Source organism: Anopheles nili, chromosome 3 (genome assembly GCF_943737925.1).
Source record: "Anopheles nili chromosome 3, idAnoNiliSN_F5_01, whole genome shotgun sequence".
In the NCBI taxonomy this organism is placed as follows: domain Eukaryota; kingdom Metazoa; phylum Arthropoda; class Insecta; order Diptera; family Culicidae; genus Anopheles; species Anopheles nili.
Window position 1 is genome coordinate 16,673,890 of NC_071292.1, and position 26,569 is coordinate 16,700,458.

The window sequence follows — 26,569 nt, forward strand, 5'->3', positions numbered from 1 at the left end:
GTAAGTGCCAAAGTCATTCGTCATTCGTTGCAGAGGAATGTGTTTATTAAATCCATACCTTTTTTATTGCTCTCCTTTCAGGCTACGCGAGTACATGCGCTCGGAATCGGAGCGGTCCTTCGACGAGGTGCAAATCCGCAAGGCGCGCTTGCAATCTCTAGGCTTGGCGTACTTGAGTCCGCAAAACAAATCGCTCGCACAGAGCTTCCGGTACATGCGCAACAAACCGACGATCATCGCGTTCAAAACGCCGAGCCTGGAAAACTGCGAGCCACGTGACTCCACCAACTCGATCGTCGTCTCGCCCGGCGTGTTTACGCAAAAGGACGCCGAAGAGGGTCGTACGAACAGCGGTACGGGTTCGGTGGCGGGTGTGAACGCAGGAGCTGTGGTTGCAGTGGGAACAGGTTCTGCTCAAGACACTACCGGACCACCCGGCAGCAACCGACCCGTCAATTATCCCGTTGGCAAGCCGCTAGAGATTTACATCGATGGTCCTTATGGCGCTCCATCGAGCCACATCTTCCAGGCACAACACGCTATCCTGATCGCCACCGGTATTGGAGTAACGCCGTTCGCCTCGATCCTGCAGTCGATCATGCACCGCTACTGGAAGGCACGACACTGCTGCCCGCGCTGTACGTACGAGTGGTCGAGCGAAATTCCACCGACGATCATGAACCTGCGGAAGGTGGACTTCTTTTGGATCAATCGGGATCAGCGATCGTTCGAATGGTTCGTCAACTTGCTGTCACAGCTCGAGATTGAGCAAGCAGAACTGGGTGGCGCAATGGAACGATTCCTAGAGATGCACATGTACATCACAAGCGCACTGCAGAAAACGGATATGAAGGCGGTCGGGTTGCAGTTGGCTCTAGATCTGCTGCACGAAAAGGAAAAGCGCGATCTGATCACTGGCCTGAAGACGCGCACCAACGCCGGGCGACCGAATTGGGACAAGGTGTTCAAACAGATCCAGGATCAGAAAAAGGGCAAAGTGACGGTGTTCTACTGCGGTCCGCCACAGCTCGCCAAAACGCTACGTTACAAGTGCGACCAGTTCGGGTTTCAGTTCCGCAAAGAGGTTTTCTAATGCGTGGAATCGATTCTGCTAAAACACGCACTAGAGTATCGTTATTCGTTTTATTTATCTTACCTTTATTCGTTGATATTGTAGTTTATGTTTTTTTGCGATTGTTATTTAACGTTTCATTTTTCCCCCAATGTGTTCTCTGTTCATTTTGGAGTGGTTCCTCAGCACGGAACAAAAAAAACATGAGAGCTAAGATTGTTAGTGAGCACATGAAAAGAGTGTTAATTTATTAGTGGTGCTTGTAACAACCAATGGATCGCAAACTTTAGTCACCGAAATGTGCACTACTGACGAACACTGCCCGACACTATAGACGATTCGTTTTAACTACCCAAGCATATTTATTGCCGTAGAATAAAGAACAAGCTTCATAAGCATGAACTGTGTAGATTTTTAATCACAGCAGTTGCAATACAGCTTTATCCGAAAATAATGCAACATACTTGATTATAATTAAAGGTAGGATGCATTCGAAATGCTCGAAGTACCACGTGACAGCTGGTTTGGGGATCGAACGGTAGATGGCAGCACGTACAAAGCCCATGCTTCTTTTAAGGCACTTTCTGTATTCTTCAGGATTCAGTATATTCTACGTGGTTTTGTATGGAACTATAAAGGAGCTTCGAGGGTCTGTTTACCTAACTATCCCTTAGTGAATGCGTGTCTCACCTCAGTCGGAAATGTTTGCTTATCTCCATTGAAGTGAGGAGAGGATTCTGTGACAAATCACTAAGCCAACCAGATGGTAAGCGCAATCAGTTCCACAAAACAATTAATAAAAACCGTATAAAGCTCCACTTTATGAATATCATTTTTATTTGACTAACTGAACCTCACATAGGACTCCCGCCTCACATCCGGTAACAACCATGCGCATCTACCGCTGAGCCGACGTAGGATATTTTTTGAGAACCTTGTTTAGCTGCTTGTAATTGAGATCCTTGCCCGGGATCAGCATTCCTTTGCTGGATGTTTCCTTTTTGGCAGTCTTGTTGTCGAGGTACACTTTGTAACATCGTTGAAAACCGCTCACCTCCTTGGAGCAGAGGCTCTCATTGAAGTCGTTCGTTTTGAGACAGGAAAACAGAACAGCCATTTCCTGCAGACATGCTACATCACTCGATTTGTCCGTTTTACCACTAACATGGCTTTTGAGTTTTAACGGCAGTACTTCCTGAAAGGGTATATCCGCTTCGTTTTGTGGCTTGCGAGTTCGTAAAAGCACACTTGCCATACGCATCTTGGGGTACAGGGGTTTATGAGATGAGACGGCTAAAAAAAGGCCAACGAAACAGGTTTGCGGAAAGATAGATAAATGCTTTAGCGCTTGGAAAACATATATAGATCCTTCCATCACTACTTACATAGTATATAAATAAAGAAATTGTAGCGGGATTTATACGTATCTCGCCGATTTTGGTAAACAAATTCTTTGACATTAAGCGTGTTAGGTAATGTTGTCATCCAGCTTCAAGCGATAAGTTTCCTTCAAACAAACGATAAGTTGTGCATTCTGTCAAAAATAGTAAATGTAAAGTGCATTGGTGCATCTTGTGTGCAAAAGATAAACAAAACAGTTCGATAAAACCGGGTGGCACCACGATTTCATGAATGCGATGTGCTAACTTTAGGCAAAAAAGTACAAAATCAATTTGGTCGGATGTGTTTCGTGAGATAGCCCGCAATATAGGTTAACGTTTAACAAAGCCAGCCATCACAGGGCCACAAAGAATCAGCAAAACAGCTCCCCATGATGAAATTAGCAATCAGCATAGGAGTGGCGACTGCGGTGCGCTTTCTGCTCATGAACTCCCGCTACTCCAACGGAATCCAGAACCGCGTGGAAGTGTCCACACCCATCAATGCCTGGAAGAGAGGTGAGTGATCATACGACCGCTACTTCGATACACTCTAGGTATTTATCGATTAACAAATGTATTCTGTTTCCATGGCGATCGTTTTACAGTTGAGGAAGGTGCATATCTGTACAAGAACGGTGTCAATCCATACGATGGAGATATGTATCATGAAAATCCATTGATTCTACACGCCTCACGATGGCTATTGGAAAACGCTCCAAACGCCATTCCGTCGCTGTTCATCCTGCTCGACGTCCTCTGTGGAGTGCTTCTTCTACTGGCGGCACGTGTCTTTATTCGGGAAATGTACGAAAAACAAAGGCGTGAAATGGCTGGTTACGCAAAAGACACAAAGGAGCTGCATCTCGTCGAAACCGACCTGCACACGGTACCGATGTCCGTTGGATTCGCGTATCTCTTTAATCCGTACGCAATTCTGAACTGCGTTGGGCAAACGACCACCGTGTGGAGTAATTTTCTGCTAGCGATGTTTTTCTTCGGCCTGTCACGACGCCAATGGTTCCTCAGTTTTCTAGTGCTCGCACTTGAAACGCAAAACAATCTATATCCTTTCGTGTTACTGGCTCCTGGTGCCCTTCATATAGCTAACCAGGAATCTAAGCCCGGTACTAGCCGGTTCCGTAGCATAGCGAGCAGTTGCCTGTTGTTTTTAGGTGTATTTTTAGGAATCAATTACTTTAGCAGCTGCTTGATGGGAGGTGATTGGGCTTTCCTAGACGCTACCTACGGCTTCATGTAAGAATTTGGATTTTTTTTCATCATCTAATGAATCTTTAATGGATCGTCATCTCACGTTGATGTACGTGTTTGTTTTATGAATAGCATCAACTGCCGCAGCTTGCAACCCAATATCGGCCTTTTTTGGTACTTTTTCACGGAGATGTTCGACCACTTCCGGACGCTGTTCCTGTACTCGTTCCAAATCAATGCCACGTTGTTGTATCTGTTTCCGCTGACATTTAAGCTTCACAAGGAACCAATCATGCTTGCAACGATGCTCATCGGGCTATCGGCCGTTTTCCGGTCGTACCCATGTATCGGTGATGTCAGCTTCTACCTCGCTCTTATTCCACTGTGGAAATCGATCTCTCTATGTAAGTACCTGACACGAACTCAAGCCAAATAAATCTCTCATTCGCCTTCTTGCTTTCAGTTATGAAGAACAACTTTATCGTCGGGGCCACGATCCTAGTGACGAGTGTGCTCGCCCCCACCGTGTGGCACCTTTGGATCTATAACAATTCCGCCAATGCCAACTTCTACTTCGGTGTGACGTTAATCTTCTGTACGGCTCAGGTATTGTTTGTTCTCTTCATGCTTTCATACGAAAACGCTTGATCAATCATGTTTTTTACGCTTTAGATTTTCCTCATTACCGATCTTTTCTTCGGCTACATCAAGCGAGAGTTTTGCCTAAAGCACGGCATTCGTGTGCTGGTGGACGGCAAGGAAGCCCGAATTACGTTAGAGTATTAGCAATAAAACCGCCGAAAGGAGAGCTAGAATAAATTTAAAAGAAATTACATTTACCAGGGCCTTATTCGAATTTCCGTACATGAATGACAAACTAATTGACTATTTTTTTTGATCACAAGTCTTATTTATTGATTCCAATAAAAAGGTTTGCATTTTTTCACATTTTTATACTTTTTTTGTCGTCCCTTCTGCACTTGGTTTTCGTATCCGTTTTCTTTCCACACGATCCGATCCTTCCCAGCACGCCCCCTAACGTCCATTTGTTTGCAAATTGTTCAATCGATCGATAAATGAATAGTCCTTTGTAGTGCACCCTCCCATCACCGGTGATCTTTCTTCGCAGTTTTGCCTCACACACACAAAATGGCCATTCGGTTTGCTCCTGAATAGCGTTGGCAAAGAAGTTGGGTAGCAATTGTAAAATACTGCACTATTGTTTTCGCTGGGGAGACCACCTTTAATGCATCCCACATCGCTAAAGCACAAATCAATACATAAACGACACCCATTATCATGTTTCACGTGGCGCATCCGATTGGCAAATTTTTCGCTCCGTACTATTACTTTTCCCACTGAGATTTTCTCGTGCATCGACCTTCGAATGCAGATTCACCTTGCCTTTCTTCTTACCGCGTCTTTCTGGTTCTATACAAACTAAATGTTGGCCAAGTTTAATTTCCTGTTCGTAGTTTCGCTTACCGGTTTTCGAGATTTCGTCCCTATCCTATAGCGCTACTACTTCCTCCAGTTTTTATGTAGATTTTCTTTTATTCATCCGTTTCCTTTATCTTTCGTCACAAACGTCCGTTAGCTTTATTTCTCTTTTTATTTAAAACATCACGCAAAGGAGTCTTTCTCAAAACCACTATGAAAGCATAATATCTGGCAAAGGCTGCGAAGCGTTTACGCTTACCGCCAAACCGCCACTTATATTTACGTTGGTCTGTTGACCGAAAGGAAGATATATTTCACAAAGAAGATGCATTTAACAAAAGAAATTCAAATTACCATTTCCCAAACCAATATATGCTTGTGCACGATTTTACACTAAACGGCAGGGATATATGGCAGGGATACTCTTACACGACCACACCACAGTGAGTAAGGAGCCACACCACTCCAAGATGCATAATGAAAAACATCTTTCAACATCACATACAAATGTAATCGCCTTGTATATCCTTCATATGGGCGCGCAAAAAACCAAATCGTGCCATGCTATTCGTAACGTTTTGAACGAGATCACAAAACAGCTGAAGGGGAACCACAGCAGAATAAGTAAGACTAACCAACGGTTAACAAAGGCGTCCTTTCTTCTTCGCTCCGAAGCGGCTTCGCCAGCAAGTCTTAGGGTGCTATAAGAGCATAGGGAGTTTTATCCTTCCACTGCTTCTACCCGTATGTCCCCCGGCCACCGTTTTCCAGCGACATTCTGCGCGGTTCTGTCCATTGAAGTCCGTAGGAAATGAAGCAGCATACTTGTTTTTTCTCAAAATATTCGAACTAAACGATCCAACTGCTCTTTCGCCCTCTGTACGACAATCAACGGGGCTACGCAGAACGGGTCCTAGCACGCCTCCCGCTTCCACAACTACTGTGTACGAAAGACTTTGCCAGCTTCAACGACGCCATGACAAAGGCTGAGTATTTCTAGTGATCACCTCACCACACGCCCTCTCGGGGCTCGCTTCTGCACCGACAGGCAGTTCTTACGGTAAATATTATGAAAAATAATTCGAGATTATCATAAAACGATAATCCACGCTTCTTCCTGCTTTGCTCCTTCGCTCCTGGCAACTCCACAACGGGCCTGGAGGAAATCACACAGACTCTCTTGTCTAATACTTGATGATTTAATCTCCCGCTAAGACCACACACCTCTCACAGCAAGGCGCCACGGGATATCATCTATCCCAAATTTTCCAGGACATGTACACGCCTGCAGCTGGAACTTCTCTCCGACGTGGCTACTCGGCCCGCGCCTATCTCTTCCTTTCTCCGTGTAAAAGTTACTGGTTAGTAATTTTAAATTCAGGTTCATATTGTTGTTTGCCCCACCGCCTCACTGCCGCACCATACTGTCTCTTCAAGGCCGTCCCTCAACGGTTGGACGCTCGCATGGTCTCTGCTTCTGGCCAAACAACGGTAGTGGCGCGCTCGATCATCATCATCCGCACTACAACTTACACCAGGTTCAAATAACGACACGTTACATGCCGTGGAAAAATATATTTATGTGTCCCTTTGCATCGTCCCTTCCACCGATGGGCAGTTCGTGGCTTCGTTTTCTTATAAACTCTCCAACAGTTTAAGCCTGGCGATGTTTATTGTTTTAATTCAGTAATAATTTACGCTCCTCGGAGAATCATCGGGAGAGATCATTGTTATCCTTAACGCGATCATCGTCGACGCGTCTTACTGGTACTGATCTCTGCGGCTGCATTCTCGGTTCTCCTCCCTTTCCGGACGGGCTTTGAAGGGAAAGTTTTTGTGATTCAACTGAGTAATCCTCTCATCATTTTTCTGCATGTGCGAACGTGTAAAATTAGTTACAGCAAGATCACCACCAAACCGACCTCAGATAGCACCGAGTGCATATCGACATTTATGCTTCCCTATGTGCGTCGTATGTAATGTTCCATCCATCTGCTTCCACACATTCCAGAGGTGTGCATGAAGAGTACTGGCATGGAACTTCCTTTCGTAAGGATTAGCACACTAAAGGTAACATCTTTCAGTACCTTGTTGCGATGATTGTTGTCACGAAATTAACTCCCATCTCAACGCCAAAATTATAAACATGATTTCATGCCGTCCAAGGGATTGTTCTTAAGATTAGGCTACAGAATTCTCCCCTCTGTTTTCTCGTTAGTACTGGCGGCGGCGGTGGTAGATGCTGCTGTCGGATGCCCTGCTGTTAATTTTAATTCATCGTCCGTTCATTCTCAGCTCGGCTGCTATCACAGTTGTATAACAGAAAAAAAAATGCGTCGTTGTAAACAGATGTGTGTTCTCTTGCATCCTTTCGATTCCACAGTCTGCTCGGTTGCCATCCTAAATGTGGTTTTCGCTAGCCTGCTGCATGCCAGGATAAATACCTTTGCTTCTAATAAAGTTCATTTTGAGATCAAAGAATTCGTTCAGACTTTGCCGTAAGCATGGGCTGAGATCAGTGCTAGCTTCCCACCGTTTGCGATGTTGATCGGTGGAACTATTTCTTCTTAACCGACCACACTCTGTTTTACAGATACACCACACCTTTGGGTGGAGCCGTCAATACACGCGCTCAAACATAATACCTAACCAGCAACATCATGTAAATCAAGGAACTGAATTATCCGTACATGAACGAATCCCACCAGCAGTCTTGCAAAAAACATTGTTCAAATCATCCGTAACAGGATCATCCGGCGATTCGTATTGTGCGTGCTTCGCCTGCATCCGGCGTAGTGTCTCGCCTTCTGTCGTTCTTCCTTACAGGACGATGGCGATGGGTGAAAAAACGTTACATGGGTTGCGTTCTCTACGTTTGGCTCGCTACGTGTGGTAAAAGTTGGTCGTCTACTTTAAATTCTGTTCTTTAAACTTCCTGTCCCTCTATTTCATGTTTGTTCTCTTAATGTTTTGTACGATAATTAGACGTGTTTCCCTACCTTCCTGCCATGTTATTTGCTTATCCGTTCATCGCTTCTTTCTGCTCTTTGTTCCTCTTTCATTTTTATACTTTTTATGTTTAAGTGACAGTTCCATTACATACTTTGTAGACGTCCATCGACACTAAAAGGCTGATATTTTATCAGTTTCCATTTTTACATGTTTTTTTTGCCCTTTTTTAACCTTATGCATCAGCTCTATCACGGAAACATTGCGGTTTAATTGTAGTGTATGCGTGGGGATATACTTATATGCACGTTCTTGCACGATGTTTTTTTTTCTTGATTTGAGGATGTTACTAGTGTCAGTGAACCTTTTATCACGCTACTCAAAATTACAGTGTATTTCGTGTAAAAAATAATCCGAACCCCAACCGATGATTTAAGCAGTTCCAGCTCTTCAATTCTACTCCCACATGGCATACGTTTTCTGATGCATCCAAATGGGGAGTAGTAATGATTCCCGATTAGATTTCACGTCATTTTTTCCAGCTCTAAGCGTAAACACAACTACGTAATCAACAATGCATAGGAAACAGGACCACGCACCAATTACGGTCAATACACGTGGCAGTTGGTAACACAATAGGGCAAAAATAAACATTTATACCTTTGCTACCTGCGGGCTTTTGAAACTAAAATTAGGAAGAAGTTTATAGCACTACGCAATGAGGCCAAAAATGGCGACCGCTCCAAAATCCGATTCTTTAAATTTTCCAACAACTCACCATCGATTATGTCACCGAAATCGTCGCCGCCTTGCCTCACCAGCCATGCTCCCGCAACGTTTCTCTTCATTCTCTTCACCCCATCCAAACGCAATAAGAACTCCACTAAATAATCCAATACCAAAGCGGGGAGAGAATTTGTTTTGTTGTTTCGTGTTAGGATTATTTCTTCTTCAGCTCCATAATAATTTCAAATTAACCACTATTACAAAATTCTTCGTGTTGCTCCAATCTTCCTTCTTCCTGCCACATCCATGAGCACTTGACTTGCTCTCGCCGCCCGAACTGCATTGTCGCGCGTCGCAACGGTTGTAAAGAGGTATGCTTTAGAGGCATACTTCCGCTCCACCATAACAACGATACGGTGCGTCGCTAACTCCTGCTTCTACCGAGGAAACTTTTAAACGGTCTCCTCTTGCTGTCTCGCTCGACTATGCTCTACCTTCTTGTGTTGTTACTGTTGCTGCTAGTTTTAGACATATCAATGTACCCTCTAAAAACATCCATCGTCCATTAACTGCTTCTGTGTTACAATAGATAAGGATTTGTTTGTTTCCTAGGATCCTATAAGTCCTTTAAAATGTGGCATACAACAGACAAATGACCAAATTTAACGAAACATTCGCAACCTCCTCTCTCTCGCTCTCCATATGCAAACGCGTCCGGCTCCCAGATCCCAGCTGAGCTCTATTGTTGCAAACGAAGTCCCTCATATTGTTCCTTTAAGCGATTTCGTAAATTGTATTTAAAGCCTCTCTCGTATCGACACCCATTGAAAACGTAGGCAATATTACTTTTCGATGTAAGTTTTTTTTTGATTCATGAAATTCGCGCGGGGGACACAAAACCGACTCACACCAAACCGAATAGCAACCAAAGGTTCAGTCTCACGACGCCTGCGACACTCAGAGTGTCCCCCTGTTCCGTCCCTGGTTCGTTTTTGGTTGCTTATTTAGGTTACGATGCGAAGGCAGCAACGAACCGAGAGAGGCATTGTTCCGCATCTTGAGATTTTAACCCTGTAAGTCTCAGTATAACTCTCGCGGCCCGGAATGAAGCTTTCCTAGAAGAATAGTTTTGCGTTTTGATGCACCCCGCTGATGGGGTGCAGTAAAGCTAAATCCATATCCGCGGAGTACGTACATTGAACGTTTCAATATCTGTTTCCTTCAACTCATGCTGATGCTACTTTTCAATACGTTTCTTCCATCCATCCGCTTAGCGTCTAAAACTAAGTTTCCTTTAACTGGGTAAAAGGATGAGGGTTGGAGGTGGGGATGATAGTTGTGTTGTACATGTTAAGTTTTTGTTTGTTTGTTTGTTGTTTGCCATCATTTTGTATCAATTTCCCACATACTTTTGCGCCTCTGCTCGTTAATGCGACCTGTGTATATATAATGTTTTCTTTTTGTGGATCTGTTTCGCATGTGTATTGTGTGTATCTTTTTTTGCTTGCTTTCTTTTATCAATAATATTTAAGGATATCGTTTATATTAAATGAAATTTCCTTTTCCGTTTCTCTTCCGTCCGGTACTTCTTTTTTTCCTTTTCCACTTGACCTGCTACATTCATTCCTCTCCTCCTTTCTTCGTTTTTCAACAGTGACAGACTGCATTCTAGAGTTTAAACCGGGGTTTGCTGGCCGAAATGGCGGCCGCCGCTGCAGCTGCGGCACACGCAGCACCTACACCAGCAGCACCAGCGCCAATCGGTGGAACAACGGTCCCAACACCGTATGGCGAGTGGCCGATCAGTGCTGCAGCCGCTGCTGCCGATGATGCCGCCGTCGCCGAGTTGTAGTAGTTCTCCTGCAATACGTAGCCTCCCGCAGCGGCGGCTGCACTACCGCCACCGGTCGCCGCAGCCGCCTTCATGATGGTAGACTTGGTCGTCTCGGCGAAGGTCAATTGCTGCTGCTGCTGCTGTTGCTGTTGCTGAGCATGGGGATGCGCGTAGTGTTGATGGGGACCCTGCTGTGGCGGTGGCGGCTGCTGTTGCGGGTGGTGATGATTCTGCGGATGAGCCATGTTATGCAGATGTGGCGGCCCATGCGGGAGTCCATGCAAAGCCCCCGCCGACGCTGCCGGATGATGCGTATGATGATGTGGATGATGATGAGGTGCTGGCGGCGGCGGAGGTTGCTGTTGTTGATGGTGATTCATCTGCGATTGTTGCTGCAAGTGCTGTTGCTGCTGCTGCTGTTGTTGGTGATGGTGATGCTGCTGCTGCTGCTGTTGCTGCTGATGCGGAGATGACGTTACATTTACTGCTGCTGCTGCTACGGAGGAGGAGGACGAGGACTGATGTGGCAAGCGGAAATACGCCGCAGTGCTGTTGTTACTGCCACACCACGACGAGTAACCCGACTTCTAATCCCGACCCTTGTTCTCTGTGCAGTCGCGACTCAAGTGGCCAATCTTGCCACAGCTGTAGCACGACTTGTCACCCGATGGACAGTTACGCGAAATGTGGCCGCTCTTGTTGCAGTTATAGCACGACATGTTCATGTCACGATCGCTCTTCTCCGGGCAGTTGCGGGCCAGGTGGCCGCTCTGGTTGCAGTTGTAGCAGCACGAATCATCGGGAGATAGGCTGCAGTCACGAGCAATGTGACCACTTCCTGCAATAAGAAATGAGGATCGATGCAGGAGATAAAGGAGCAAAATATTAGTTATTGTAATATGTATACAAAACTCGAACACATCAACACCTCGGCTTCTAACAGCATTGTTCATTGTGATATCACGACAAATTCATATAATTTGTAGAAAGGATTCATTTTTCTTTCCTTGATGTAATTATTTCTCACAACACTCCGGAGATGATTTTGTTTAGCATCAAAACTACCACCGCCAGCTCCCTTATAGATATGTCCTCGTCGGACGGAAATTCTAATCATTATTCTCCAACTGGCCCCCAACACAACACAACACAACACATTTCACCCCAATAGTATGTGTTATCAAGTTGTACGAACGTAGAAGTGGAGAGGTTGGATTGCTGATAATCATTGGGGGCATGGCACTTGAAGGAGAGTCGCCACCATGGATGTCATAGCAAGAAAGGTTTATACAGTGCACAAAAGCTGTCACAACACTAGTTAACTGACCGGTTTTACCGGAATAAGGATATATACGTGGGGCACATAATATAGCAGATTTGAAAGATTTTCAGCATGAGAGAAGTTTAGTAAAACTTATTTAAATTTAAATCTGTCGTATCTCCAACTAAAACAAGTCGAACGGTTGAAAATCATGGAGTATTAACTCAACTTAAAAGCGCTAAGTATTTTTTCTTCGTTCAGGGGGTGAGTTGGAGGAGAGGGGACGAAAATTCCAACACAAACATAGATTCGCGCATGTACTGCCGAGACCGGGAGATTGCTGACTGCGGAAGCACGTCGTCGTGTTGTGTTTCGTTCCTTATGGCGCGCATGTACCGTCAGCCTTCTCAACGTCACCGCCTACTACCCAGCCTGCTCTCTTCGTTAACATCCATATCTACAAACGTTTCACACGCCCCAGAAGGCGGATCGTTGTTTTTCACGGTGCCTGCAAAGATTTCATTTCAATGGCTGCTACGATGTGTTACCAAGCAAAGCGAACATCGAACCAAATATCTTTCCATCTCCCACAAGGCCACTCATTTATTTCACATGTTTGATGATCGACATTCCCAACGATGTGCGAAATAGCAAACGGAAATGCCCTTTATATCTATCTTCTCAGATAAATAACATCTATTTCAGCAAACGGGCCAATCTTCCAGTTTCGTTGTGAATTGCAATAAAGCCAGTACATGTATAAAAAGCGGCGGCATGCACAATTTGTTTGCTGAAGTATGCATAATCAATGCCATTGATTATTCTGCATCGCAGCCCGAGTGTGGCCTGTATGTAGGAATTTAGAAGGGGAACAACGTAGTGTATTGCAAAGTGGACACACTGTACAAGCTATAATTTTCTGCTCTAAAGCAGTGGAAATCCCGTGTTGAAAAAGGTAGGCGCTGTAGCGACGAGAAATATTGGCGATGTGTGCGTGTGCAAGCCGCGCACTCTGGTACACGTTGGCAAACCGCTGCAGCAGGCAGTCAATGGAACACAGCCAGATCGAAAATGCCGGCTCCATTGTACGGCGTGGAAAACGAAAAACTTGCTTCTCTCATCGCGCATTGTACACATTTGTGAAACAAGAAAATAGATACCACGACGATCGATTACCATGTTTCTTAAATAAACAAATCAATACATTTCAAACACTTTTTCGAAATGGTAACAAAATGGCCCTTTTCCTTGAGCGCCCATACATTAGAATAAAAAAGTACGCATAAAAAGCGGTTTAGCAGAGAACAGCGCGCACACCGGCAAGAATTTATGCAAACGCGCAATTTATTTGTGCCGCAAAAAATGCATTTCACGCGGCACATCACGTACATGTGGCCGGCAAAAGCACAACGCCAGACAGAGGTGGCAATCGTCGCCGCCATCGAGGGCGCACACACACACCAACCCATCTGCAAACGCACTCCCTTTTTCGTGCGCATTTTCCCTTCAACCGGCAGGTTCGTCGTGTGCGTTCTACCGCCGGCAACCGCGGCGAAGGGTTTGCGCTAACGCACACAACATTTTCTGCACGCACAAGGCGGACTGTTTGCGTGTGGGTCTGCGTTTGCGACGCCTTTGGTTACACCTTATTCGCGGAGTGTGTGAACCCGGCGGCCGACTTAAACGGGAGGAAGACCAGGGTAGAGCTAGACAGCTACCTAGCCCCCTTATACCCCTGCCCGATCCACAAACCGAGCCGGAAGCCGGTTATGAAAGAGGCATCTTTTTCTTCGTTCCTCGTCTTTTTTGCCGGATTGAATCGAGAAGATACAAAATTACTTCAATCGAAAATAGCAAGACATGACGAAACTGCAGATAGAAAAAAAAACAACGCACGGCATCGAGCTGATATGCTACGAAAGACGCAAAAAGAAGCAGCGCACACGTCCCCGGTAGCAAGTCGCTGTTTTTACCAAACACCAACGATTGTCCAAATCAATCAAATGAAAATAAAACGTAGATAAAAACCCGACTTCGTGGCATTTCTACCATCGTTGTTTCAATCTCTATTAGAACCAATGAGTTGTCATCATCATCATCATCATCGTCGTAGGATGCGATAAAGCAGCAGCCAATATGGCGGAGATAAACTTTGAACTGAAAATAGCTTACTAATGTTGGTCGTTTGGGGTACTCACCGTTGCACCGGTAGCACCGGTCCAGATCCTCCTTGCAGTCGCGCGCGAAATGGCCCATTTGGTTGCACTTGTAGCATTTCTCGCGGCGACCGAAATCGCGACGATCGCGTGGTCCGCCAACACCGCGGCCACCACCGCCGCCAACGTTCTGGCAGTCACGGGCATAGTGGCCGGGGCGGTCACACTTGAAGCATGTGTTTGTGGACATCATCTTGCTGCTACTGCTGGATTTTATGTTGTGTAGACGTGAAAATTTGCTGTTTAGAAGTAGGCTGCGGCGGCGCTGGGCAAGTTTTCTCGCTCGTTCTCTCTTCTCTCTCCCGCTCTCTCTCTCTTTCACACAAGCAAAATGCTCTTTGGCGATTCCGGCCTTACTCTTTCGCACACTCTGCGGAATAAAGATTAGGTACCATTTTGAGGATGATATGCTCGTCGAACGTTGGCATTATGTTCTTTTTCTGGTTTTGCGACGGGCCCCGAACGTGTGCAACAAGAAAACCGGGATGCAGGAACCAGGGAAGGCTCGGTGATGGACGGAATATTATGTTGGGATACGACACACTTCGAAGACAAAGCCACACACGAGGTAGATGCAATTGGCAAGAATTTTTCAGGAGCGCAACAACGATTTTCCATCCAATTGGACTTGCAAGAAAATTCCAAGATGCCGTGTCTCTGTATCTTTGTCTTTTACTCTCCTTCTCTTTTCATTAGACTCCCTCACTCACTCACGCTTGCTTTTCGTTCTCTCCCTCACCCTCCTCCTCTTCCTCATCATCAACTAACTCATCGAAACACGCAAACGAAGAAAATAACCGATATCCTTCCATATTTTCGGATATCCATATTCTCCGGGAGCCGGTAGGCGAATTGCGGTGACATAGATTTTTCAGCACTTTTTGACCACATGGCTGCCGTTACTATTCAACGGTCGTTACGTGCGCGTGTACGTGTCCATGCCATGGTAACAGATACAGCTCTTGCCTCATTTTCATTGCACCGCCATGAGTCTGCTGGGTTCTAGTCGTTCTTCCTCCTCTAGGAAGAAGCCCCATATTGAGCGGTTGCTGCTTTGCTGGCTTCGCTGCTGCTGCTACTGCTGTTGTTGCTGGGGTTGCGTGGCTAGAGTTTGCGACGAAGCAACCCATGACCTTCAACCACCACAGCAGCGGCTGCTTCCAGGGTTGAAAAATTTCCTTCGCCGAACGCTGCGATTAGAACACTCTTCTCTTCCTTCTCCTCATCCTCCATCTCTTTGCCTCACTCGACTCCCTCAATATCTCGCTCCTTCTCTCTACTCATAATTTTCCAACAACCATCATTACCCATCTCACTCACTCCCTCTAGTGTCTCCCTCCTTTCTCTCTCAATCTCTCTCGCTCCCTCATTCTTCTCTCTATGCATCCATCAATTGAACAATTTCCTTGACCGAGAAATGCGTAATAGCGCGCACGATGGGGCCATTTTCTCGTCCCAGTAAGCTGCTGCAGCTGGCACGCCGCCACCGGCCGCCATTTGCAAGAGGGCGCTGTGTGCAACTTTCGCCGCGGGCTGAAATGGGCCCTCGATTTAGACTTCCGGAATCGGTGCCGGGTCTAATCGCATCCTTTCTCGACCCGATGGGCCGTATTCACGCGCGCGGAAGTGTGTGTATGTGTCTTTCCTGTCCGGGAGAATTTCAACGGCAATGCCTTGGCGATCGATTTTTCCATCGTTCATGGCAACCATCTCTACGACACCGGGCGATCCCGGTCAGGCTTAAGGTTTGCTTTCATTTAATCGTTCACGGCGGTTTCGCACCCAAAATTAATACAACGTCCCACTCCTCATCCATACCTTCGCTCCTCTCGCGCTCCCTCAACGTGGACCGATGAAATTCACTGCAACACTCGGTGCACAGAACCGAACTACCAACCCAAATGAGCGACAACCACACTATGAAAAGCGCACGGTCCACCTCACAAATCGGCTGCCTCGTCGTCTTGCTAGCTTCTGCTCACTTTGATAGTTCGCTTTCCGGTTCAGCAGTTCAGCGCTGTTGCTGACAAAAGCCGATCTGCCATCTCACTCACTACACCGGTCGCGACCGCTGTCGCCATCACGCTCTAATGGGTCGTGCAAATGTGACACGGTGGTGTTCTTGAGCTTGGTAGTCGTCTACTGATACCGTCGCTGAACACGCCCTACAGCGCACGCGCCCTTTATAAGTGCTCATAGTGCGATGTGAAACGTACATTGCCGGCATTTGGAGCAGAGTGAATAAATGAGTGAGAAAAGAGTCTTTTTGAACGGTCATCGGATGAGTACGAAAGCCAAAACCAGTTCGGCTACCGGTGTCGTATAGCTGCGATACCCATTTGACACTGGCAGTTTTGGTACAGCTATGCTGAACATGCTATGGCGAAAGCTCCGTGCTTAATGTGCCAATCGTTTTGTTCAAACAGAAAAAATGTTTGTGCATTGAAATTGCTTTAGATTGTTTGTAATTTTATTTTGTGTTTATTTTCATCCATAATATAGTATATTAGTCTTTAAAATAATATCTAGTAAAGAAACGAAACACTTCAACAGCTAAAAAAGTCGACACATTGATGTTCGTACATTCAGCAACGGGAACTCACTAGAAGAAGCACTTGAAATTGCAGTTTTGAATAATTATGAAACTTTGAATTATTATGATGTATACATGTTATGTTATTTCGGCTATATATGACAACGATTTGAAATGAGATTTAAAAAATATTTTTTTAACCATTGATACCACCTTGGCATTACAAAAATCATATCCATCACGCTAAAAAACTATGAACAACATGTTTTATTCCAACGATGTTTTATTTTATGCTGGATTGTAATTTCTTTCCACCAATATAAAAATAATCTTATAATCGGGACCATACAAGGATTCAACGAACAAAAGGACATACAACGTACAATCTTAAGTATAAAACTGATAACGATGATATTTATATGCAGGTCTGCCTTCTCAGGCCGCTCCTTTCAAACGTTCTGAGAATGTGTTCGATTGCGACTTCGCGTACGCTAGCGTCCGTAGGGTGGCAAGTTTTATTTTGTTGTGTATGTATGTAGCTAGTGTGGAAAGGGTATATCCTTCAGTACGTGATCCTTTGCTCGAGGATCACCTAAACGCGAAAACAAACAAGGAAATCGTTTACAAAACGGCTGTAATAAATGGGCAGATTCCGTTTCCTTCCGATATGGGAGCATTTTCAAGAACGCCTATCAGTTGCTCAAGAGCATGTCCTAGTTGAATCGCTATCCTTTTTTTGTGTCCTAGAGGGAAACGGGGTACAGTATTCATAAAAATATGATTCTCCGTTTTTTGTTTATTTTCCACGCAATGAACCGTGTGCCTCCTCATCCCTTATATCAATCGCTTATTTTTTAATCCTGCAAAAACCCCTTCTACTAGCATTACCTAAAACACCGACCGTACAAAACGCATAACGCGTAACGAAAACCGTACACGCAGGATCATATACGATCATGGGGCACGGGCCTTTAGGGTGTTTTGCTATCGAGGTTCTGCTACGCCAGTCCATAAAATATATAGCATTTACTAGCAAGAGGATGCCGGCCGTTCGTCTACCTCGAGATAGCTCTCTTGATAATATAATTTGTTTGGTTGCATATTTGGTTTATCTACGTTCAACAGTGACATTTACACGTAATGTTTTGCTATGATTGGCTAGTTCTGCTTCTTCGCTCTCTACCGATGCGCTCTAGGTTGAGATTTAAACGTTTGTAGGCTTTGAAGGGCCCGCTAGCAGAAACAAAAAAACAGAACTTGAATATCAAAATACCAACTAGATCTCATGCCCCTTCGGCTTTCTTGCGCTGCGCATTGCGTCCTAAAATATTCCAATCTTTTTGTGGTTGAGTTTATAAACATACAAACAAAATATCGCATTCCGCTCAGAAGTTTATCAGAACATCGAACCCGCGCGGGCTCCCAACGGAAACGAAACGCCACATAACACATAACAGCAACAACATCAAGTATCCTGCACGCCTCGGCAGGCGAGGACGATGTTTGGTTAAATACAACAAATAATCCCTCCATTCGTGAGTATCACTTTTAATCTTAACGACGTACGAGTTAAACTTGCTGCTATTTTATGGTTTATTATGCTAGTTATTTCCCTCCTCTTCTGCTTTTTTTCTTTATTAATTCCATACCACCCAGTCGGGCATGTGGAGCTAATACGCTCCGGTTTAAATGTTCTTTTTTTAAATGTTGTTTGGTTTAGTATTATACTTATGTTCCTTATACTACAATCGCGTTCGTGTGCGCATGCGCATCTTTACCGTCATCTTCCCTTTTTTCTTTAAATTCTGCTACAGTTTGCTTGTTAAAATCTCTCTCCACGTGAAACAACGAAAACGAATACACGTCGAATAGATACGCCATGCGGCAGGATACGGATCAACTCCGAAACCGACGGTTGCCGCCCGGAAGCCGTTGGCTTGAACACTCGATGCACCTCGCTTAAAGCACAGCTAGAGAAAAGAAGGGTACGAGCCGGGAGCCTGCCTAACTCATGGTCAATTCCTCGCCATCCGGTGGCAAACACCGTGTTAGCCTGTTATCTATACTACACACCAGTCCTGACCGAGACGATCGCCAGTCTTCGCTTGACGGACTAACGAGCCCTCGATCCTTTCCGTTCCTTCTCATGTTCCTTTTTATTTGCAACGTCTTCTGATCACGGAATAAATCGCTCCATCGTTTTAAGGCCATTCGATTGTTTGAGAGCACACATACACACACACACATACGGTGATCGTTTGGAAAATGCGACTCGAAAAGAGCCACCAGCTACCGGTGCCATTGCATCGCACGTGGTTTGCGAATCCGTACATTCACCAGCGGGTGTGCGCACGTGCGTGCATGTGCGGTTTGTAAGAGCGTTTTAAAAATAGTGTATAGATGGAATAGTGTTCGAAAAACGGATGAGCGGAGCGCCCTCTATAAAAGCTATCAAAGATTTTTCCTCCCGCAGCACCGCAACACCGAGTCGAATGAAAACAGAAACATCGCGAGGAGAACAGCGAGAACAAATAACAGGAACAAAAACAACGACGCCATTTTTAAAAGCTATCAAAGCCGATCGAGGGTTCCGCTTGGCGGTTCGATTGGCAACAGGAAACGTGCTCCGTATTTTCCTGTAAGGGGTATTTCTTAGCTACTTATTTTCCTAGTGATCTTTAAGTTACGTGTGTACGACGTTTACGAGTGTGTACACTTTTTTTTTGGTTCAGTTAACTTTCATTTCGACATCGACTTCAGCCTGCATCGAGTCATAACGAGTTTGATCTACGTTGCGTTTAATATGGTTTGGTTTGCTTCACCCAATGGGAGGAAAAACAGTCACACTATCCTTCCTTCATAAACAGATATAACATATGTATCTACACATACACCTCCCCACACACACTCACATCTATATGCATACAAACACACTCGATCGCATACACACACACAAACTTTCTCTCTCTCTCATATTTGTTGGAGTTGCTCGAGGGGATCGTTATAAAAATTACACAATAGCAATGCAATACATCTAACGGTCGAGTTACGCTTCAAACACGGTCCTTTTCTGCTGCTCCTTCTTACAATTACAACACATTTACACATTTGCTCCTGCAGCGTCGAACAACTGCCCGATTCGGGTATGAGGTTTCACATGCATTCCATCAAACATCTAAATTGTATCACGGTTACGTTTCGTGGCAAATGGAGCCCCCTTCGCGGGCTCGATCGTATGATCGCGATCACGCCCAACCGTATAAAAGGAAGGACAACGAAACGTCTTCTTCAGGGGGGATGTGAGCGATTCTCGATCGAACTTGTTAACTTTGCCACAATTTTGCCTTTCTCCGGCAGTTGGCCAACCGAATTAAAACTAGCACAGGTTGGAATATAACAACAAACGTCCAGGACCGGGCACGGGTGTTTGACACGTGTATATAGTGTGTATATATCTTAACTATACGCAAGTTAGCGGTTTATCTACGGGGTTTTTCCCCACGTTCGGTTGTTCTAAATTTGCTTAACCTTTTTGCCCAACTTCTCCCTTCCCTTTTTTTCTCCCTTCCCTTAGCATGCAATGGCCACAGTGTTCTACACGGGTGGCGCGATTTGCAGCTCCTAAAAACTAGCCTATTGAAGATTTAGAACGTTTTATCTTTTGCTCGGTTTGCGATTTACAAGGTTTTGTGTGTATTCGTGTACATGTGCGTGTATGTGTGTTTGTTTGGTTGGTTGTGTGTTTTACATTTGGTTTTATTCTATTTCCTTAATCGTAGCTTACGGTTCGAATGGTTTGATTGCATTTTTGGATGCGATAATGATTTTTTTTCCTACCGAACTACTGCACCTGTACAATGCGTTCGTGTGTCTGTACGTGTACAACACACCTGCGATTAACATGTCGAGAACGATCACTTACGTAACACAAAACCGCACAACACCCAGAAAGGAAGGATTCGTTTAAGACTCCAGTGTTTTTTTTTATCGTCAACGAACGGCGTACAACGAAACTGAACACGACGAGATGCCGCAGGATCGTGGACATCAACGATGGGTTTGTATGTATGCGTGTACGTGTGTGTATTTTACATCTTAAAGATCTACAATCGAAATCTACTCAATCTCAATGAGTAGCAAACAAATCCTCCTTCGTTCGTGGTCCCATCGGAATAGAAAAATCTTCAGAAGCCTACATTTCATCGACACTTTCTCTCTCTCTCTCTATCTCTTTCTCTCTTTCTCTCTGTTTCGCGATCTTTCTTGATCTACGTCTCTGTCCATCCTATAAAACAAAAACTACACATGAACAAGATGGCCGCCTTATTGCCAGCGACCCGCGGCCAACGGCCAAATGCTGGCAAAAGCCAACCTAAACGTCAAGCAGAGGAGTCAAGCCATCACAAGGACACTAGCTTAAGGATTCAACACGTGGCTGCAATGGGGTGTCCTTGGTGTCCCTCGCATCGCACCCGTATCGTGCTTTCACCCAACCTGCGTCCTTGTGACTGAGCAATTCGTTACCCTAGCGTTCCTTATCCTACGGGCTGTGTGTGGGTGATGAAGAGTACAAATACCGGGGAGTGTATGTATGTGTTTACCGGGAGCTCCTTTCGTCCTAGGCAGGAGCGAGTCCTACGAACATTGGGGACAATCGTATAAAAAATCTCGCATCGTCACCCCGACGGGATGGACGATCTACGAATGGATAAAAATGCACGTAACGCATCGAACCGGTGGTGACGTTTGGGTCCTTCGAGTTTTTTTTATAAGGACCCTCCACACGACCGTCCGTGCGCTCGCGATGTGAACCTTGGCGTAAACCTCGCGCGCTGCCCTACTGCGCTACTACGGTGGCAGCAACCACCGGGCTAGGGTTATTGTTACAGTGTTGCTTAACTTCTATAATGGAAAACATTTGGTTTTGTTGCGCAAGTTACCTAACGATTGACTGCGCGCCTTCTTCAGCCGGTCGCCAGCATCGGCCGGTGTCGTTGGGGCACAGGACGCACCCGTGGGGTCGCCCGAAGTCGGTGTCGTCGCGGCCGTTTTCGCTGACGACCGGTTTGCTTTCGCTTTTGTCGATGAACGGCCACTTCCGGTCTGTTCGGTGGCGGAACGATGGCCACCTTTGGCACTTTCTGGCGGGTGGGACACGCTCGAGATCCCTGGAGGTGCGGGTATGGCCGCTGGTGATGGGGTCACCCCCGGCTCACCTGCGGATGTCTCCTCCCGCACCGGAAGCCGGATGTCATCTGAGTCGAGATTGATGTGTTCGAGCATCTGCATGGAGTAGCGTGTGGGCAGATCGCTGAGCATCTTCAAAACGTCTCCGAGTTGTGGGGGTGACGGTTCGGGGGCGGGTATCGGGACTGGCGGGAGTGGTTCGGTAATGGCGGCGGCTGCGGCCTGTAGTGATTCTGTTTCCGCGCGCGAGAACAGCAGATCGAACTCCTTCGTGATTTCGGACGTGAACTCTGAGATGGCCGGATCCAGTGCGTACGGTTCCTCGTCCAGATCGACGATCGTGTACTCGATCGCTGTGTCAACACCGTTAGTGTGAGGATCAAGCTCGATCGGTGGAGGATCTGTCTGTTCTGACGGTTCCAACACCTGCTCGGTGCTCTTCGTTGGCATATCAGCAGCGACAAGTCCGTCCAGTGGCAGCTGCTCGTCAGAGAACGACTCCTCGGGCGTCAACGTAAAGTCCTCGATGTTCCAGCTCTTGATCCGTGGCACCTCAGAGCCCACGTCAGCTGGCAACTCCTGTTCGAGCCCAGGCCCCGAGGCGATCGGGTCCGACAACCGTCGATCGGTGGCCGTCTCGTCGAATATCTCGCTTTTGAGTGATAAACTCAGCCGGGACGTGCTGCAGCTGTCAAGGTTGACGTTACGCACCGTGTCGAATGCGTAATCCGTCAGCGTGGACTTGTTGAGCGTTCCGCTCGAATTGCTCAGCAGATCTAGCGAACCTGTTCGCTCGAGCGTCGATACGCAGTCCGATCGCAGGAAGTACTGCTCCATCGAGGCACTGTGTGGTAGATTTTCCGGACCTGGTGCCTGATCCGGTGTTTCGCTTCGCATCGACTCCAAGATGCTCTCCTTCGAGCAGATCTTGTAGATCGTGAGCGTCTCCTTGTCAGTCGCGGTGTACCGCTCCAACGGGAAGTCCTCTTCGGCCTCTTCGAGTTCTTCCTCTGGCAGAGATGGCTTGCGGCGTGGTACCTCTTGCTTGGAGGGCTCTTCGGCGATCACTTCCACTTCGAGCTGATCCTCATCCACCTCCGCAATGTCGTAGTCATCGCCGCTACCGTCGAAGTCGTTGTTGCTTCGGTGGAACAGGAAGTCCTGGATGATCAGCTGCTTACTCGCGGATTCGTTCTCATGGGGCATCAGGTAAATCTCGTCACAGTCGGAATCCATCGCTGCGATCAACTCGATCGCAGGTGGCGCCATCTGCAGACGTTGCAGTCTTCGACGCTCCTCCTCCTGTTCCTCCTCCGCAAGCACGTCTTCGTCCTCCTCATCGAACTCGTTTTCGTCCACGTCCTCTTCTTCCTCTTCCTCCTCTTCCTCGCCTTGGTAGTCACACTCTTCCTCCTCCTCGCCTAGCTCCTCTTCTTCTTCTTCTTCGACATCCTCCTCGTCTTCGCCTTCTTCGTCCTCGCCCTCCTCACCGTCCTGGTAGGGTTCCTCGTCCTCCATACGGTAAGGATACCGTTGGACGAAGGTCCCGTCCGGAAGTGCCACCAATCCGTTCCGCTGGTAGTAGATACTTTCGATGCTGTAGTGCTCGATATCCTCCTCGTAGTACTGCTCGTCGTATAGGAACTGGTTGTACTCTTCCTCCTCCTCTTCGCCCTCTTCTTCCTCTTCATCTTTCTCGTCGTGGTAGCACACACCGTCGTAGCTGTCCTCGTACAGCGTGTCCGAGCGGAAGGAGAACTTCGGTTCGCTTTTCTGCCGCAGCAGTTTGAAATTACGCCGACGGTACTTCCGGATCGCCCCCAAATGCCCTGGTCGACCTGGTTCGTATTGTCCTGAATCCGTCCCACTGCCATGGCTGTCCGCATCCGCTCGCACCTGCTCATGCTTGTACAACCCGCTAAAGTCCTGCGAGCAGAACTTCTCGTACAGCTCCATCGCGCTCAGCCGCACACTTCCGGTTGTGTTGTAGAACGCCTCTGACAACGGCGACGTGCAGGTCGTCTCGAGATTCAGACACGCCGTGCTGTTGTTTTTGAGCGAACCCTTCTTCGAGCCCTTTGTCGATTTGGTGCGGTAGTAGCTGATCTCATTGTTCGACTTCGACTTGTTCGGGGACGTTTTGCCGGTGAACAGGAACCGCTTGCCCTTGAAGGTGAACCCAGAGCCGGGCTTCTTGCCACCGAACAACGACGACTTGGACGAGCTGATCGACACCTTCGACTGGGAGTGGATCGACTTGACTGGCGATCGAGTGACCGCATTTGGGGCGCTTTTGGTGGGTGATGTGAACGATGGTTTTCCGTCAGACGCCGCTGATGCACTGCTGACCGTCGCCGTCACCGGTGCTGAGGTTGCCGTCGATGCTGAGGATGACTTCTTTTCGTACAGTGCTGACGTACTGAAGCGTTTGCACTTGAGCAGCTTGTTCATGCGCTTGAACCGGCCCAGGTTCTTCTCGAACAAGTGTCCAAAAGGACCGTCCGTGGAGGAGGACGCAGATGACTTTCCGCCACCGGTGCCGCCATCGGACGTCGAGCCTAATTCTAGGTCTGTAGGTCGATCCGCCTTCGTCGCCGGTGCACCATTGTCTGAGTTGAGTTTGGGTGGTTCTGAGACTGCTCGCTCTGTTCCTGGTGTTTCCCGACCACGACCGTTGGGAGCAAGTCCTTCGGAACTCGTGGTGTCCTTCGCATACACATCGAACGTGTTCTCGTAGCTCTGGTTTTTCCACGCGTTAAAGTCCGGCCCACGCTTTTTGCCGACCTCGTCCAGCGTGTCGCTGTCGCTTTTGTACTCACGCTGCAGATTGGCCCGCAGATGCAACCGGTAGTCCTGCTCCATCTGCTCCAGATCCATGGTGTCTGAGAACACCGTGTCAATCTCGTCCGTCGAAATGTTCTTCGAACTCTCGTCCGTAGACTTGTGCGTTTCCGAGGACGGATTGCTACTACGTAGATCAGCGAACTGCTCACGCCGCCGGTCACGTGTTGGCGTGTACTGCGAGCTCGACACGCTCGACTCCTTCTCGTAGATATTGCCCTTCAGGAACTCCGAGTCGGTGCGTACGATCTTCTTCGATTTCCGCAGGATCGGCTTTCTGACGGGAGGCGAAGCTCGTGCTGATGGAATCATCGAGCGACCTTCTTCGAGCGATTTGTGTTGTGGCACGGCGGCGGATGTATCCTTGCCAGTTCCAAGGACACCCGCACTGGTCCCGGGCTGTTGGCCAGTAACCTCCGAATGGCTATTGGACTTGGTGAGTCGTTCCGGGCTCGAGTGCACGCTGGCATCCCGCGTGAGGTATGAGCCCGTGCTAAGGCTGCGGCTTTTCCCAGCAACCTTGCTGGTCGTGGGAGGAGGTGTAGCGTGTTTAGGCCCCACAAATGGCCCTGTGGAGGACACTATGCTCCCACTACTGCCCGGCCCGTGTGGATGTAGGTGGTGTGGCGAGGTGGACAGATGACCGGTGTCGGTGGTTGGTGCTGGCGATGACGGTCCAGGGCCGGAGTCGGTGGCTAACGGCAAGATGGCGGTACCACTGGGACCAGCAAGGCCGGCAGTGGCCGCAGCCACGAAAGGGGCAAAACCCACACTCAACCCAACACTGCTGCCCACTGAGGTGGTCGTAGTGGCCGTCTCATCAATGGTCTGTGCGAACAACTGCGTGCTGATGATGCGTTCGTTAAGGTTCATCGTTTTTTGGCTGAGGCGCGAGATCTCGTTCGTGATGTCAAATGTGCCAACCGTTTTGAGCCGGTCGAGTCGGCCACGGGCGGTGCGTTTTGGTGGATCATTTCCGCCCAGACTGTACAGGCGGCCCTTCTTCTTGCGCTCGCAGATTCGCCCGTTCTTGTCGATTACAAACTTCTTGTCGTCAAACGATTGACAGTGCTCGTAGGACTCTCCCTTCTGCAGCTTTCTGATGTTCTTTTCCACGATTACACGACCTGCGTTCGATAGTTCTTTGGAGAGTTCGGAATTTGAGTACTCGGGCGTCAGCGGGATGCTTTTCCCTCGTCCAAATTCAATAAACCTGTAAATAGCGGGAGTGAAATGCGTTTAGTGGATGCACTTTGGGTGTACCGGGATGCTCACACACTTACCACAGATCATCGTGTAAATCGCTTTCTCACTTCTTTTCTTTCAAGTCTTTATTCAGATAGTGCAACACGTAATGCAGCACCAGATCGTAGCAGTACTTGTACTCAGTCTGTGCAGGAGAGAAACGGCGAAAGATTAGTGAAATAGGGACGCGAATGTTCGATAATACCAACCATGTTATCGACGAGCTGCGGCCGGTGCCTTCGCACAGTTTTGACGGCCTGAAACACGTCCACCTCGCCGTGCTGGATGACCTGCTCTATGCAGGCGTTAGCGGCACAATAGACCCCGGCTCGGCTGCGACCATCACTGAAATCGAATGGATGGAGGCAAGATTAGAAATAGAATGTGCAGGAACAATAGACAAAACACAGCCGCTGAGCTATTTCCAGTCGGCGATGGCTCGTTTACGTCACGCACAGTTCAAAACCGTCCGTTTTTGTATTCGACAGTTGCGACAGTCGGAATCCTGCGAGGGGTAATTAAAATTCATCGTTTGTGACTGTTTTTATCTTCATTTTCGTTCGTGCCTTGCTTTCACTACACAATTAGCTAGCCATTTACCGGCACGATCACAAAACTGTGTGCACAGAATCCATTAGAAAGTTGATTTGATTTTATGCTGAGCGAGAATTGAG

At 47.2% G+C, this 26,569-nt stretch overlaps 7 protein-coding genes across 7 annotated transcripts in view; 2 read left to right on the forward strand and 5 right to left on the reverse strand.

Annotated features, from left to right (window-relative positions):
* Positions 1 to 1,093, forward strand: part of LOC128723791 (uncharacterized) — a 56,554-nt gene extending 55,461 nt beyond the window's left edge. The window contains exon 15 of the mRNA XM_053817555.1: positions 82 to 1,093. Within this exon, the coding sequence (XP_053673530.1) occupies positions 82 to 1,093 (1,012 nt within the window). The remainder of the gene's footprint in view (positions 1 to 81) is intronic.
* Positions 1,094 to 1,925: 832 nt separating this feature from the next.
* LOC128725913 (uncharacterized) lies at positions 1,926 to 2,505 on the reverse strand. Its single transcript, XM_053819687.1, has 2 exons — positions 2,458 to 2,505; positions 1,926 to 2,365 (listed from the first exon to the last, which is right to left on the reverse strand). Exon 2 carries the CDS (start codon positions 2,331 to 2,333, stop codon positions 1,971 to 1,973), a length of 363 nt encoding a protein of 120 aa, XP_053675662.1. The 5' UTR covers positions 2,334 to 2,365; positions 2,458 to 2,505; the 3' UTR covers positions 1,926 to 1,970.
* Positions 2,506 to 2,624: 119 nt separating this feature from the next.
* LOC128725976 (phosphatidylinositol glycan anchor biosynthesis class U protein) lies at positions 2,625 to 4,492 on the forward strand. The gene is made up of 5 exons (XM_053819750.1): positions 2,625 to 2,970; positions 3,060 to 3,708; positions 3,796 to 4,067; positions 4,127 to 4,269; positions 4,336 to 4,492. The coding sequence occupies exons 1-5, from the start codon at positions 2,844 to 2,846 to the stop codon at positions 4,447 to 4,449; spliced, it is 1,305 nt and encodes a 434-aa protein (XP_053675725.1). The 5' UTR covers positions 2,625 to 2,843; the 3' UTR covers positions 4,450 to 4,492.
* Positions 4,493 to 7,729: 3,237 nt separating this feature from the next.
* Positions 7,730 to 11,199, reverse strand: LOC128723792 (transcriptional regulator ovo-like; the record flags this gene model as incomplete). The annotated part of the gene is made up of 1 exon (XM_053817556.1): positions 7,730 to 11,199. A coding segment is annotated over one exon (753 nt), but the record flags the coding sequence as incomplete, so codon positions are not given.
* LOC128725922 (CCHC-type zinc finger nucleic acid binding protein) lies at positions 11,054 to 16,047 on the reverse strand. Its single transcript, XM_053819695.1, has 3 exons — positions 15,908 to 16,047; positions 14,072 to 14,459; positions 11,054 to 11,450 (listed from the first exon to the last, which is right to left on the reverse strand). Exons 2-3 carry the CDS (start codon positions 14,280 to 14,282, stop codon positions 11,200 to 11,202), a joined length of 462 nt encoding a protein of 153 aa, XP_053675670.1. The 5' UTR covers positions 14,283 to 14,459; positions 15,908 to 16,047; the 3' UTR covers positions 11,054 to 11,199.
* Positions 16,048 to 21,503: 5,456 nt separating this feature from the next.
* LOC128726464 (uncharacterized) lies at positions 21,504 to 25,523 on the reverse strand. Its single transcript, XM_053820278.1, has one exon. The coding sequence runs from the start codon at positions 25,521 to 25,523 to the stop codon at positions 21,525 to 21,527; it is 3,999 nt and encodes a 1,332-aa protein (XP_053676253.1). The 3' UTR covers positions 21,504 to 21,524.
* Positions 25,524 to 25,959: 436 nt separating this feature from the next.
* Positions 25,960 to 26,569, reverse strand: part of LOC128723793 (receptor-type tyrosine-protein phosphatase mu) — a 64,213-nt gene continuing 63,603 nt past the window's right edge. Inside the window, exons 14-15 of the mRNA XM_053817557.1 lie at positions 26,105 to 26,240; positions 25,960 to 26,040 (exon numbers count right to left, since the gene is read on the reverse strand). Coding sequence (XP_053673532.1) covers positions 25,960 to 26,040; positions 26,105 to 26,240 — 217 coding nt within the window. The remainder of the gene's footprint in view (positions 26,041 to 26,104; positions 26,241 to 26,569) is intronic.